The sequence below is a fragment of the Spermophilus citellus genome, assembly GCF_964194105.1.
Source record: "Spermophilus citellus genome assembly, chromosome: 3".
NCBI lineage: Eukaryota > Metazoa > Chordata > Mammalia > Rodentia > Sciuridae > Spermophilus > Spermophilus citellus.
Window position 1 is genome coordinate 187,663,342 of NC_138184.1, and position 15,278 is coordinate 187,678,619.

The 15,278-nt window shown below is 40.2% G+C and overlaps 1 protein-coding gene across 1 annotated transcript in view; it reads left to right on the forward strand.

Annotated features, from left to right (window-relative positions):
- The first annotated feature begins 480 nt into the window (after positions 1 to 480).
- WNT2 (Wnt family member 2) overlaps positions 481 to 15,278 on the forward strand; it is a 42,676-nt gene continuing 27,878 nt past the window's right edge. Inside the window, exons 1-3 of the mRNA XM_081287281.1 lie at positions 481 to 1,182; positions 3,224 to 3,450; positions 8,682 to 8,959. Of these exons, the coding sequence (XP_081143407.1) occupies positions 1,100 to 1,182; positions 3,224 to 3,450; positions 8,682 to 8,959 (588 nt within the window). The 5' untranslated portion in view covers positions 481 to 1,099. The remainder of the gene's footprint in view (positions 1,183 to 3,223; positions 3,451 to 8,681; positions 8,960 to 15,278) is intronic.

Genomic DNA, 15,278 nt, shown 5'->3' on the forward strand with positions numbered 1-15,278 from the left:
GGGGCTACAAGCCAGATGCTGTTCAAGATGTTCCACCCATGGGCCAAGCCCCCTTCTTGGCTCTACAGGGCTCAGGGGCCAGGGTCAAGGGTACTTTTACCTCCTCAAGGCACCTGGGCTGAGCACCTGGGCAGTGGGAGGTGGAACCCAACCTGAGGCTTAGACCCCGTGAAGGCTTGGCTGTCTTAGGTCCTCCCTACGTGATCTTTTGCGCTTACAGCGCTGGGGAGGAGCTGGATGTGCGTAAAAAACCGCACCTTCCCCAGCGCTTTGGCCAAAACTGCTGGGTGAGGTCCCGAAGGTCAGGAACCCTCCCCGTTCCTCTCCCTGCGAGCTCCCAACACCGAGGAATCCAGACTATAGGTCTTCATTTCCCAGAGGCCCAGCCCCTCTACCCCCAATCTTGCCCCGCATAGAAAAGGCAGCTCCAAATTTACAAGTGCTCGCTTCCTCCCAGTGTCAAGGAGAAAAGAGAAGCAATCGGTTGGAAATCATCTCTGGGTTCTTAAATCCTCTACACAGTAATGTCCTTTACCTCCCCTTCATTGGGGACTTGTTTGCCTTAGGGAAGCCTCGCCGATCTGGGATCTGGAAAGCACGTTTGAAGCCCACTGATGCTCTCTGGTAGGGAGCTTCCCTAAAGGTGCCTGCCTCCCCGGTGTTCTCAGCCACGCAGAGGTGTTCCTCCTCCCCTGCCTCCCCTCACCCCCAGACATCTTTTGCCATCATTTCATCCACCCCTGTACAAAGCTTGGTGCCCCCAGCCCCGCCTGGCGCAGCGCCTCCTCTCTGGGCTGCGCTCCGCGGGGAGAACGAACAGGGGCGCGCAGAGCTCTTGCACTGCCTGTGCTTGCTGTGCCTGGGGAATTGGGCTGTGGGCGAGGCGGCCCAGGCTGCCCTTTATCGCTCCCTGGGCTCGTCTTTTGAAACTTTATCAGGGAGTCTCGCCACTCGCAGCAGACGCGAGCGAGCAGGGGGCGGGGGCGCGGCGAGGCGCCGGCAGCCGTGACGAGGCGCTCCCGGCGCTGAGCGCTTCTGCTGGGGCACGCATGGCGCCCGCACACGGAGTCTGACCTGATGCGGACTCAAGGGGATTAATATGAACGCCCGTCTCTGTGGAATTTGGCTCTGGCTCCCTCTGCTCTTGACCTGGCTCACCCCTGAGGTCAGCTCTTCATGGTGGTAAGTCCATGCATATCAACGCGGAGTGGATTTTTGGAAATGGGAGTGGGGACCACATTGGTCACACAGACCTCTCTAGTCAATGCTTCCCTGCAACCGTGGCAGTTGTGGATTCGGCCTGAGCCCCCACTGCTGCCCTCTTATTGCTCCCTCCTTCGCTTTTCTGGAAACCCATTTCGGCTTTGACAACTCCAAAAAATCACATGCCCCCTCGAATAAGATCCCTAATGTTTGATTATTTGGATACAGCTGAGCTAGCGACAGCAAAATCGGCCAATTTCTTATCTTAGCGAGTCTCTTGCTCTAGCAAAGGCGTGTGTGTGTGTGTGTGTGTGTGTGTGTGTGTGTGTGTACTTCATCTTGAAAACTACAACCTCCCCCCCACCCATATCGCGTCCTCAAAAAACTGCCTTAAGATAAACCAATTCAGTCAGTCAGGGATTGTAGAGCCCAAAGCCTGTGATTTTGTGTTATTTCCCGTCCTTCCACATTCCTGATGTTTCACCCAGCAAGGCAGAAGAACATGTTGCTGCCTCCAGGTAGAGACTATCACCTTGATGCAAACTACTAACCCTAAGGTATCTAAGACATTATGCTGTTCAAAACTGTCACCTTGAAAGTTTTTGTTGTTCAGTTGATATGCTGATCTGTGATTTTTTTTTATTTTGCATAATGATGGAATGTTGATCGGTAACAGGTCTTAACATCATTAAAAGTACTAGATTCCCACCCCATCCAGACTCTTCCCTATCTTTCCACTTGCTGATCTTGGAAAGAGATGGAATTGAGAACTCTGTAACTTCCGTGCACCTGAAAGTTTCATAACAGACATTAAAATAATGATTCAGAAAGATTGGTTATCATGGACTATTTTCTAGACTTTGGCAACAGTAAGGAATGTCAGCCAAATGAAATGCTAAAGAAGAGAACTTTTTAGGAAGACTCTGGAGCTCTTCAAAGGAGCAGGGAGAAGTGCTGATGAGAAGACCGTTCAATTCCTTTTTAAGCTCATTCTGAACACTAAGACATTTAGCCTTGACATTGCTGACATAGGATCAAAGATTGATTTATCAGACTGACCATTTTTCAATAAAATGACCATTTCTGTTTCCATGGGTGTATAAACATTATTTATTGCTCAGGCATTTTGTCACATTGTCTCTCAGCTGTCACTTAAATATATTTTTTGGAAGTCACAGCTGTAACGATTTTATGATCATATAAAATAATGAAAATACAAGAAAAAGACATTCTCCTTGTTTGATCGCTTCAAAAGACACCTATGGCAGCTTGGGTTTATATAAAAGGTACCTTTCTAAACATTTCACAACTAATAGAGAACATCTGGGTAGAGATGATGATGTAATTTTTTGTTAAAGTTTCTTTTCAAAAAGTACTTTATGGAGCTATAACACTGTTTGCTTCTTCCAAACATTTAGTGTCCTTAATAACAATAGAAAGAACTTTTTTCCCCCCAAGGTTTTCTATGCAAGCCAAAGGGAGCTAGCAAATGGAAATATTTAAAGAGTTTTTTAGTAAGGAAAGAGTGGCATGTGTGTGAGCACAGTGTGACATAAGAACCCAGCAGGTGTTGATTAGACAGATATAGACGGTTTATTAGACATTAGGTCAAATGAATAGAGCAAGGAGGGTTTAAAGATCAGCTTCTCCCAGAGCCAAGTCCAGACACACTGGTCACTGAGAGTAAAGCCTTCTTGGAAGAAGTTCTGATGTGTTCTTCCCAAGACACACTGCCTCTCCCCCACTCTGCTTTCAGCTTCCCAACTGCAGACCTTGCCTCTGTGACCCTGCCCTGAGCATCATCTGATGGCCCCTGCTTCCTGTCCAAGAGACAGTCACCACTTCATTTGGGGATGTCTTCCACATCACTCACCACACTTCTCTTGATAATTAAATAGTCCTTGCTTTTCAATATTACCAAAAGAATAAGGAATCCATATTTAAAGCCTGATCTACTAGGGAACACTGAGCCTCGTCTAGCTGTTTATGTTGTGCTCACTTCTGTGTTGATCCCCCACAGGTACATGAAAGCTACAGGTGGTTCCTCAAGGGTGATGTGTGACAATGTGCCAGGCCTGGTGAGCCGCCAGCGGCAGCTGTGCCACCGACACCCAGATGTGATGCGTGCCATTGGCCTGGGTGTGGCTGAGTGGACAGCAGAGTGCCAGCACCAGTTCCGCCAGCACCGATGGAACTGCAACACCCTGGACAGGGATCACAGTCTCTTCGGCAGGGTCCTGCTTCGAAGTAAGTTCATTCCCCACTCCTGCCTTAGCCCTGCTTCATGAACTTCTCCTTACACACCCCTGCCCTCTCTTGGTCTTTCAAAGGTCCTGCTCATCTTTTTCTGCATCCTGTTTAGTCAGTTTGGTGCTGTCTAATTTTACAGATGAGGCCTGGAGAAATCAAGGAACTTGTCTAAAGCTTTATGGATGCCAGTCCTAATGTAGGAATGGAGTACCTCAGGCAATAGTCTTTTTACTCTTTTTTTTTTTAAAGAGAGAGTGAGAGAGGGGAGAGAGAGAGAGAGAGAGAATTTTTAGTATTTATTTTTTAGTTCTCGGCGGACACAACATCTTTGTTGGTATGTGGTGCTGAGGATCGAACCCCGGTCTCACGCATGCCAGGCGCGCGCGCTACCGCTTGAGCCACATCCCCAGCCCCTACTCTTTATTATTTCAACCCTGCATGTCCCTCCAGGTTCAGATTTTGTCTCCAGAAGGAAAGTGGCAGCCACAGGACTCTTTTCACTTCTGTCCTTAACTTTCAGAATTTGAACTTTCAGGATTTGAATTTTGAGTAGGTCAGGGTCGAATGCTCAAATCTTGTATTAGCCAAAGATTGTCATCATTACAAAAAATACATATTGAAAATGTCTTTTAGAAACAAAGACAAATCACACCTCACCACCTTTGATCTTTCAATTTGGCTACTCAGATTTGCATTGCTGTGTATCTAAATTAGACATTATTTTCAATGGGTTGTCCATTCCATAAGGGAAGAGACTAGCTTGTATTCCTGGTACCTTGATGGAGAAATACACACTGTAGGCCCCACTCATTCATTACAGTGAATGACTGGATGAACTTGTAAGCACCTGTTATTTTCCAGCTACATAAGATTTTTTTATGGAAAATCATGAATTCATAAATTTATTTTCCCTAGTAGGAAACTTAGATATTATCTAATTACAAAATAAACTTCTTCAGACTTCTCAATGTTGAAAGTAGCTCACTAGCTAGTACACAACCAGAGAACAAACACTAGATGCAAATGAGATTTTACATCTAAATTTACCCATCTATTAACCTGGCATTATGAGTATTCTCCAGGAAATAGCACAGCTCATTTACTATTGGGAAATCAGACTGAAAACATGAAAGGTTACATGCAAACCCCAGCAAAAGGGAACTTTACACTTGTTTTTGCCCACCCCCACCCCCATTCCTAAGAAACTCATCTGGGCTGTGCACTTGGTAATGCTTAACACAGGGTGTTTCTATCATGTAATCATCACAGCCCCAGGGTTTTATGAGGCCAAATGCATAACTGAATGTCTCTAAAATCCCCCAAGGGCGTAGTACTCTCACTCTTAGAGTATCCCTAAAGTTAATTTACTGCGATATTCTGCAATTTTATTCTCTAGTTTAAGAACTATATTCTTCTGCATTCCTTTTGGAGTTTTGATATAACATCGAAAATTTTTGAAAGGATAATAGTAAATTTCAGCTTCATGGAATTTTAATACTTCACCTAGATTAGCTCACCAGTGAATCAATTGAAGTGCTGGACCTTGTCAAAAAGAATTTGCAAATATCTAGAACAAGTCCTCTTGGAATATCTTATTTTCAGGCTCTAAATGTTTAAGATGCATGAGATTTTTCATTTTCAAAGTGCTCCACAACCATTGTTCAATGATTTCTAATTGAATCACTTCTTCTTTATAAAAATGATCACTTCTCACTTTTAGATCCATTAAGATGTCTCTATATAAGAAAAAAAATCTTTCTATCACAAATCAGAGAAAGCAATTTTGATTTGTGATCCCAAAGATGGTATTTCTGCCAAAGCTGGGGATTCATACATAAACTACTTTGTAGAGCTGCTGAGAGGGACAAGGTGAGAATTAGAGGCAATGGATCTACTCTGACCTACTCTAAGGCCTCTGGTACACAAGAGACTTCAACTTGTGCCTCCTCCTTCAGAGGAGGCTGGATACTTTTCCAAAGTACTCAGAACTCAGAACCCTCAGCCACAGAGTTTCTTTCCATTCTTCACTGAAGGCCAGACTCCTTTCCGGAATGTATGCAAACTTCTGTGACTGTCAATGAGGTTTGTGTTGGTTGTGGGAGGACTGAATTTGGCCTAAAGCAGCTGATCTTGGAAATAATCATGAAATTCCAATGAGGCTATCCAAAGATTTTTTTTTTTTTTTTTTTTTTTTTTTTTACCATTAATTGCTTGGAGGGAAATTTACATCTAAGAGCTGTGAAGAACTCTTCTCTGGAAACCTAAATGTGCTCCCAGATGAATAGGAAAGGCAAAGGGCAGCACCAATATAGGGAGAACATGAGAGTTACTAAAATATCCCATGACCATGGAAAATGGAGAACTTTCGCCTCTTTTGCTGTAGAGAGCTAGAGTAAGATGAAACAATTTTTAGAAATATTTGTGATTTATTCTTTCAACAGGCAGTTACTAGTCATGGGCAGAGAAAACCCAAACATTTTCTTAGAAGAATATACCTTCAGAAATCTAGAACAGGCCTCAAGAAACAAAAGGTGATTAGGTCTCATCCTTATAAATTAAAACAACAACAACAACAACAAAAAAAACCCATCAGAACAAAAATTGTAAAACAGAGTAGAACAACCAACCCATGATCTTCCAGAAACTCCAGTTTCTAGTGTTTGTTTTACCAGGGAATAATTCCCCAACCCAAACAAAAACTGTGCCTATGCACTTAATAGACATTGCGTGATTTATCTTAACCTCCAAACAAGAGAAACTTCAATAGTGACACATGAGGAAGTACAAATATCACCATTTATATTTGGATTTTGTTGAGCTTTGCGATGGCCTAACAAAGAATTATTTTTTTTCCCCTTAAGAAGAGGCCCAAGATCAAAATTTGTTTTGTTACAAAGCCAACTCTTGAAATGTGCTACTATTTCACACATAGCATTTTAGTGATTCATCCAAAACACTTAACTGAAAACATCTTAAGGCCATATCTACATCTGGAGGTAAAATGAAAAGTCAGTCAATGTGCTAATTTTTTATTTAAATAAATAAAAAACCCTAACCATTTAGTAATATATTTGAGTAATAAATTATAAGATATTCAGAAAAGTGATATTTTTCCTTTTGAAATTATTTCTAAAATGTATCAGATTGTGATTTTTTTTTCCTTTTAACCAACAAGTTAATGTGATTTTTTGCAGGTTACGTGAGAATGAACTTTGTTCCTAGAAAGTATATCTCTAACTGCTTTCAAAATACTGTCTGGTCACTAATATAGGCTCATCTACAGCTTTCATTCCTTTCCCCTAAAAGACTACTTCCTAAGACTTCTTTTCTCCTTAAAAAAATAAGAACAGTGTTAAATATATTAAGTGTTTAGGAATTCCCCCCCTATTAGTGTCTCTAAACATGGACACCATACTCTAAATACAAAACCAAGCTTCAGAAGATAACTGGGGGTAACTATAAAAAAGATATTTTCCTAAACTTTAAAATGGATATAATACAAATTGTAAGTATTCAAAAGCTACTACCTGAATTAAGCCACATTTGCATCTATTAGTCACCTTTTAAACACAACATCTCAGTTCCACTTAGAATATCTGCAATCCATATAATGTGAGCTGAGACTCTTTAAAACAGCTCCCAGGACCATACATTCCTCTCTGGAGAACACAACCTGCTACCTATGGCAAATATTCCTCTAATTGATTTTACCTAGCTATAGGGCACGACGGATTCCTTTTTTGATGGTTAGAGGTTTGCGGGAGATATTTTCTGAAGGCTGAGGTAAGTGCCATTTAATAGGCTGTAGGTATGTTTTCCTTATTTTTAATAACGAGACTAGCAGAGCGAATATTGCAAGGGATGTATAATAAATTTTAGCACTGAATGACAAACGGAAACAAGTAGGGCTTCGATGCGAAAAGGTGGTTTGTTCTCCCAGCTGTGTGGTTCAAAAAGTCACACTCGTCTTGACATATTGAATCACCAAATGCTTCTCTGCTTTCTGCCTAGCATTGGCATTAGTTCGTCCAGCTTCTATTTTGATTGTTAATATATTTGCTGCAGAACCATTAATAAAAAGGCATGCTAATAACAATGAAATACAGCTCCACTTGAAAAACGAGGTGCACACGGACCCTAAAGAGCCTTATATCTGTCACTATACCACAACACGGTGTTATGAGTTACTACAGATTATTAAAATAATTTAATGTAGTTATTGCACTGAAATATGTCCCTTTCAGCCTGTAAGTGAAAGTAGCCTGCTCTCTAATAAAGAACAATTCTAAGAAAGCACCCCAAAGGGTTCTTGCCCAAGTCTAATTATAAGCGGTAAATTTGTTTCCTTCCAGAAAAACCAAAGAAAAGCTTTTCACTGTCTTTTACCCAATACCAGTGATTAGTGCAGGTGTTCCAGAAGAAAGTAAATTCACCTTAATAGTTAGACATAGTATGTAACTCGAGGATATTGCATATTGCCTTCAACAATCTCTCAATTACTTGTGAAAGTTGATGTCAAGCCAAAGCTCTCCAGTGTTAACACCAGGGGCTGGTTACTGCCTGAATTCTCTTCCTACCTCAGCCCCCATTTCTTTGAATTCAGTATTTCAGTGTCTGTAATTTAAAAGCACATGGGTATCCTCAGTAGGGCCTGGAGGTTTGGAAGGGTTTTGTTCAGATTTGTTTTGCCGGGGCTGACCTTGAACTCCTGGCCTCCCAACTCAGCCTCTGGAGTAGCTGAGATAATCATGGGCCACCACACCCATCTCAGAAGGTTTTTGCCCCCAGGGAGCTGTGATATCCCGAATACCAAATTACTGATTGAATGATAGAATTGTATAATTCAGACTGTATTTTATGAATGAAGAAACTAAGGCGAGAGATGCCACACTCCACTCTTCTAGGACATGTAGGGTTCAAGGTGAATGTTGGGCATGTATGCAAATAAAATTCATTGAAACCAGAAGCTGGGTGAGGCCTCCTTTTTTTTTTTATAATTTGTATTCAAGAAGAGTGTTCTGACAGATGTCTAAATTGACGATGGAGATGATTCATATTTAAAAAGAGCCTTGGCTGTTTAAAAGTGTCCTTCCAGCATACCGGTACCTTCTGTTTAATGGCAGAGAATGTCGGAGGCCCACCGAGGATTAAAAAAGTCACCCACCATATGAAAGTTATTCAGGACTAGTGCTGCCAGACCACTTTTAAGAAAAGCATTTTTGTTTCAGGTAGTCGGGAATCTGCCTTTGTTTACGCCATCTCCTCAGCTGGAGTTGTATTTGCCATCACCAGGGCCTGTAGCCAAGGAGAATTAAAATCCTGTTCCTGTGATCCCAAGAAGAAGGGAACCGCCAAGGACAGCAAGGGCACCTTCGACTGGGGTGGCTGCAGTGATAACATTGACTACGGGATCAAATTTGCCCGAGCATTTGTGGATGCTAAGGAAAAGAAGGGAAAGGATGCCAGAGCCCTGATGAATCTTCACAACAACAGAGCCGGCAGGAAGGTATGGGGATGCAGCCATGCTCTTTTTGAGGACCGCATGGTCGCATGAGTCACTTAAAGCTTATCTTAAGCTTTCCTAGAGAGATAAAATGCTGTGTAGTCACAACTTCCCACTACCCACCCCCCACCCCAGGCCAGAGATGTTTGTCCTAAGGAAAACCACCAACAGGCTGAGAGATTCCCACCCACACCCCACCTTCTTTCCCATAGCTGAACTGAAGGAGTCCACCCATTGCTTTTGGCGTTATGTTGAGTTGAGGGTTTTATGATCCCTCTGGATACTATCATCAGGCAGTATATATATTCTATGGGTTAGGATGACAGTGCTTTCATTCCACATAGCAATGGCACATCCAGTGTTTGTTTCTATGGGATGTCAAGACCCAGAGCATCTTCTGCACTTATCATGAAAGTAATTTCTCAGGCATGGTTTGGTGGCTTCTTCTGGATTCAGGGATACTCTCTTTTAAAGCCAAACTCAACTCCAATTCATCAAAGTCCTACTAGGGACCAGAAACCCACTTTGTGGTTTCTGGTAAGAGGACCAGGGGAAGACATGTTCCCTATCCTTTTATCCTGACAAACCTCCTGGACTATGTCCGGTCAGTAGTCACTCTCTAACACCTATTTGTTAGATGAGGAAACTGAGGCCCTCAAGGTGAGCTGATAGAAAAATCAGGGCTAGAACTCAGGTTTTGACTTCTAGTCCAGGGACGATTTGACCTAGAATTAAACCATTTCAATGCCAATATTCAAATCCATTGACAATCTATGTTTTTCTATGTGGTGGCTTGACTAGAATCACAAAAGAATCTGAATACTGCATTTCAGGCCTTTGTGTAGAAGGCATAAACTGGCTGAACAAACAAATATTGGGTCAAAACCAATATAAAATAATCTGATTGCCAATGGGAAGAGATAACCATAATTTGTCTTTTATCAACACAACATAAAAATGTGCATGATATTAATATATAAAGAAAAATCAGCATAAAATTGAAAGGCCCCCAGGGGGAGCTTTAATGGGAAAAAGAATAGAAAAGAATGCAGATCTGTTTGGATGAAAACCTTTTTACTAGGCTCCTGGAGAGAACAAATCTCATTTAAAGGAAGTTGGAACGAAAGAATTCTTGCTTAGCAGATGGAGTAAAATGAGTGTGGCCTGAACTGTTTACAAATAGTACCTTTCTTGAACTTTGAAAATCAACATTCCTTATTTTCATGAATTTATGAACTTATAGTGATTACTGCCAAGAATATAGACTATGGTTGAGCAATCCTACAACTATTGGTAATTGCTGTTTGTGCAATGGTTTAGATAAAAAATAATTTGTATTGACCTTTGTTTTGACACTGATAGTGTATATACAAGTTATAAAGTGTGGTGTCTTTGATAGGAGTGTGCTGCTTAATTATTCAAACAGAGCATATAGTTAGATTTCTCTGTTTGGAAAGATGAAGGCATATGGTCTTGCACTGTATCCAAAAGAATCCTGACTTATCAAAATAAATGTTAATTTGTTGTAATAGGTCATTAGATAATGAGTGTTTCAACTCTTCAAGACAATAGGTCTTAGCTATTATATTCTAGGCCCTGAATAAACAGAACTTTTAATGTAAATCACATGATTGTTCACTGTGTAGAGGTGAACAGCTGTCAGACCTCAGATATTCTCCTGCCTACTCTGCAAAACTTAGGAGGCTACTTTTGATTGGAATAAAAGTGCACACGCTGACTTTTTAAAATGTGGCTTTAATTAATGGTGGGTGGGCAGACTTTTTCAAGGAGATGCATGATGTCAGTGAATATGAACTTTAATGAGAGTAAATGTATTGAGATAAACATGCGTCTCTAATTCTCTTCTTGCGGTCATCAGACCCCCAGTTCCTACTCCCCCTTCGTACCAGCAGAAGGTCTGTGGAATCAAAATGAGAACAGGCTGGGCTTGTGTTTGAAGGCAGGCCTCCTGAGCTACTCCTCCAACAGGCCCAGGCGGCAATATCAGTCCTTGTTTTTTTTTTTTTCTTCACTTTCTTCTTCTTCTTTGTAGTTTTTAGTATTTTCCAAATTGCCCAATATGTACATCTTCTACTTTTCAAACTTGGAGTGGTGATGGTGGAGAGACCAACATATTTAAAAGAAGAGCCGTCTATTCCAAGTTTGTTCTATTTGGCCAATGCTAAAAGTCGGAATTCAACACTGCCATTCATACCCGGCCTTAATTCCCCCCAATACTTGAATGGTTTCATTTATTTATGATGGTGGCTGGTTAGAGCACCCTCATGTGTTTCTGTGCCGTATCATCATTTAGATCCTCTGTGCTATAATATGGCTTAATTTAATCACAATTTCAGTGGAATTCATAACTTTTTTTCTTCATGTTCTCTTGAGACTCATCTTTGATTGAGTCTAGTAATCCACTTCCAAATAGAACCAAAAAGATAAATCTACCTGGTTTGAAATCACATACTCTTTCAAAAAGGAAATTCCACAGCTCCCCCCAGCTGTTCTAAAGAAGCTGTGCTACAAAAACTTCCAAATTGTATCTTAAGTAAGGCTTAACTAAATTACAAGCAAATGGTACCTGGCCAATATCCACCACTTGTTCCCTTTCATGATTTTATGAAGGGCTTTTAAATTAGTCAACTCTTTCCTCTAAGATGAAATAATCATAACTTCTTAAATTTCCCTAAGAGAATCTATACAAAAATAATCCATGTATCAAATCAAATACTTCCCATTTAATCACTCTAGAAATTTCCATGAGAGTAAAAAAACAACATAAAAACATTTTCTCAAAAAGTTTTCTTACTCTAGTGAAAACAGAAATAACATTTGAGATCAGACCCACTTTAATATTAATCTTGCAACACCAGCTCACTGAATTTCAGTTGTTTTTATATGAACTATAAAAAGGTAATGTGAGGGGCTATGAGAAGATAAGTGTAAGGCAAATGACACAGAAAGTGGCCTATAGTAGGTGCTCAGTAAAAACTAATTCTTTTCCCGTTATTGAAATGACGGTGGTTTGTAATTCAGGCAAGAAAGCCCAGCACAAATCATTGTGAACTGCTACTTGGGAATCAGTTTGATTGTTCCATCAGTCACTAGACTCATCTTATGTACAATCCACACATTTCTAAAAACAGGCAGATACTATTTTCTAATTTATAAAGTACCATCAAATGTTTTATGATAGGCTTTGCCCAAAACTCTTATAGGAATAAAAATAGCATTAGTAGTTCTACTTTTCAGATGAGAAATGGCCTTAGAGGGATGAAGTGAGTAACCCAGGGTCATATAATCATGAAATGTTGGACTTAGGGTTCAAACCCAATTGTGTTTGCCTGCGGGCACTCCTCTACTCCTCTACATTTCTTTATTGTCTCCCTCCCTGGAGAATCTATGAAAAACAAACAGTATTTCTATATTTAATAAAAAGAAGAATAAACAGTAGCTGCTGCCCTTAAAAGGGGATTACTTTTTCCCCTTTATGTTTCTTCACACATTTTATAGAATGAATATCTATTCGTGTTTAACAACAGGGGGAAACGTTGTTTAAAAGCTGAAAGAATTAACTGCTAGTCATTGTTAGCATGTGCAAAGCACCTTGGCCTTATTTGGTGGATTCACAGAATGTCAACTAATGGCATAGCAAGTTCTTGAGTGCTGTTCCTCTGTGTTGTTGGACTAAACTTGGCTCAACAGATAATTTACTAAGGAATCACTTTGGGGAAGTCACTATTTTTGGTTCTAATACAGATGCAAAAAAAAAAAATGAGACAATGAAGCCCCTTACCACAGGAAACCAACTTTTAATCAGGGATACAAGTGCAGGGCAATCACAAGGCAAACTATGCTACCTGGTATCATGGTAAAATCAGTTAGAGGGACAGTGAGCCAAGGAGATAAAGGATGTGTCACAAGAGAACTGGGTGTTTGAGCTGGAGATGAAGATTTCCCATGACTGAGACAGGGAAATGCTTTTCAGGCTAAGGGACTGTATGACAAAGGATGACAGTGGAGCAGAAAGTGCTTCATAAAGTTAGGAATGATGGGGGCTCGGGGGTGGTGGTCAAGACAGAGTTAAGGGGACTTGAAACATGATTCTCAGCCAACTCTGGAGAATCTGAAATACCATCCAGTGACATTTAGATGTCTCTGAAAAGGCAAGAGAAAGGCGCTGCACAGTGGAGAAGACTTAAATGCTCAAGTTCAATTTTTATGCAACTGTTGATTTCTCCGGAGTCCAGTTTGAAAGAGTGATAGAGAACAAAGTTCAAACCTTGTATCATATATTTGATTAATGACTTACAAAGTAGATCTACTAGGAAAATTGTGAAATTTCTATCTCCCTGAATTTCAGTTTTAGCCTTCAATATGATCTGATATAGTAAGCTTCCTGATGTTTATTAATAATCAGCATATGGCACCTCTATTGATATTCATATTTTAAAATAATGGTTAATATTCTTATTGGTCACTCTACTCATTAGGAATTCTTAGCTACAGAAGTTATCTTAACTGAGACAGTATAGAGGGCAGGGCTCTGGAATCAGAAAACTAGCTCTGGTGTTGTGTAAAACCTTGGACAAGTTACCCTAGTTAGGGTGCACAGATGCATCAGGTTTTAACAAGTCTAAAAGCTAGATACCAGTATTTTCCACATTTCACATATGAAGAGACAGGGGTTTAATAGAGTGACCACAATTAGCAAATAAATTGACATGATCTAGAATTCTAATTTAACTGGCACCCTGTATTTTATATGGGAGAAACTCATAGGAAGAGGGAGGGGCTGCAGAGTTTCTTCTTGCATGCTCTGCCCAAGAAGTACCCCCAAGGTCAATTCTTGGCAATAGTAGGGCCTCTGAGTGTGGCCCACTTGTGTGCTGGGACAGAGCAGATAGTTCTAAGTTCCATCCACAAGAAATGCCTCCAAAGTAAACAGAAAATGAATATTGTACAAGATGTAAGGAAATCTGAGTTCTAATAAAGACTTCAAAGAGTAGATCCCTTGATACCACTTGAAATAACTAATAAAGAAGTAATGGGTCTGACCTCAGAGAATCAGAGTATGATTAAAAAGGAATATACTCTTAAAAGGTAAGGAATATCAATAGGAAATAAAATGATAAAACCACACTGGACTATTGAGCCAGGCTGCATTAACTTCCTATTCTTCCTAACCCTCCCTTCAATAATCTTGAGCATCTTTATAGGCACAGATTGCATTTAGCAGATATATGTTTTCTGATTGGTCTCTTTAGTTTATAAAATCAATTCTGCCAGCTGGGCACAGTGATGCATGCCTGTAATCCCAGCTGGTTGGGAGGCTGAGATAGAACTAAGTTCAATGCTAGTCTCAGCAGGTTAGTAAGACCCTAAGCAATTTAGGGAGATCCTGACTCAAAATAAAAAAATTAATAAATAAAGGGCTGGGATGTGGCTCGGTTGTAAAAGTGCCCGTGGGTTAAATCTCCAGTATGAAAAACAATCTGTTCTGCCAGCCTCATTCCTGTCCTGTTGGACCCCAAAAGAGTATATACTTGGTACTGTAGATCTTCATATATCATGTGAACAAAAACTAACCAGAAGTAAAGTCCCCAAACAGGGAATAACTCTTAACAAAATTGTTACAGTTTCATGTAAAGTTCCATTATTAATGGAAAATGTTTCTTAGACCTGCCTCATTAGTCAATTAGAATTATTATATACGTGGTTAGTCAATGGTAATGTTCTTGAGTTTCACAAATATAAATTCCACACCTTATATTTTCTAGCTAGGCCCACCCACAGTCACTGTTTTTAAAGGATGACAGTGCTCAAGAAAGCACAATACTTTATTGAAGTTAATAAATGTTTGCATAAGCAAATCAACTGCACAGTTTGCTAATAAATACTCCTTGTTTTTCCAGTTCCAGAGCACGAATAGTTGAAGGGTATAAACTGGTCCAATTTTCAGTAACACCTATCTTAGAGATGTGGACCTGTCAAAAGGATTTAATTGTTAATAAATGTATCTGGCTTTGAGCCAGCATCTGAAAATTAAATAATATGTTTTTAATGTGTATTTACCTCAGGAAATCTGATATGAGACCAGAAACATGTTAGCTGCTTTGTGGAATACACCCAACTGAAAAGTGAAGTACTAACACCTTTTCAAACACTGAAGTTCAACTAAATAGTGTAGTTTAAACACACCATGTAAATATCTAAAATAAAAATAAATACTTTTTTTAAAAAAAGATCTAAAATAAATTCTAAATAGGAGTTCTAAGGCAAGGTCAGTTGTTACATTGGCAAATATTTCACACAA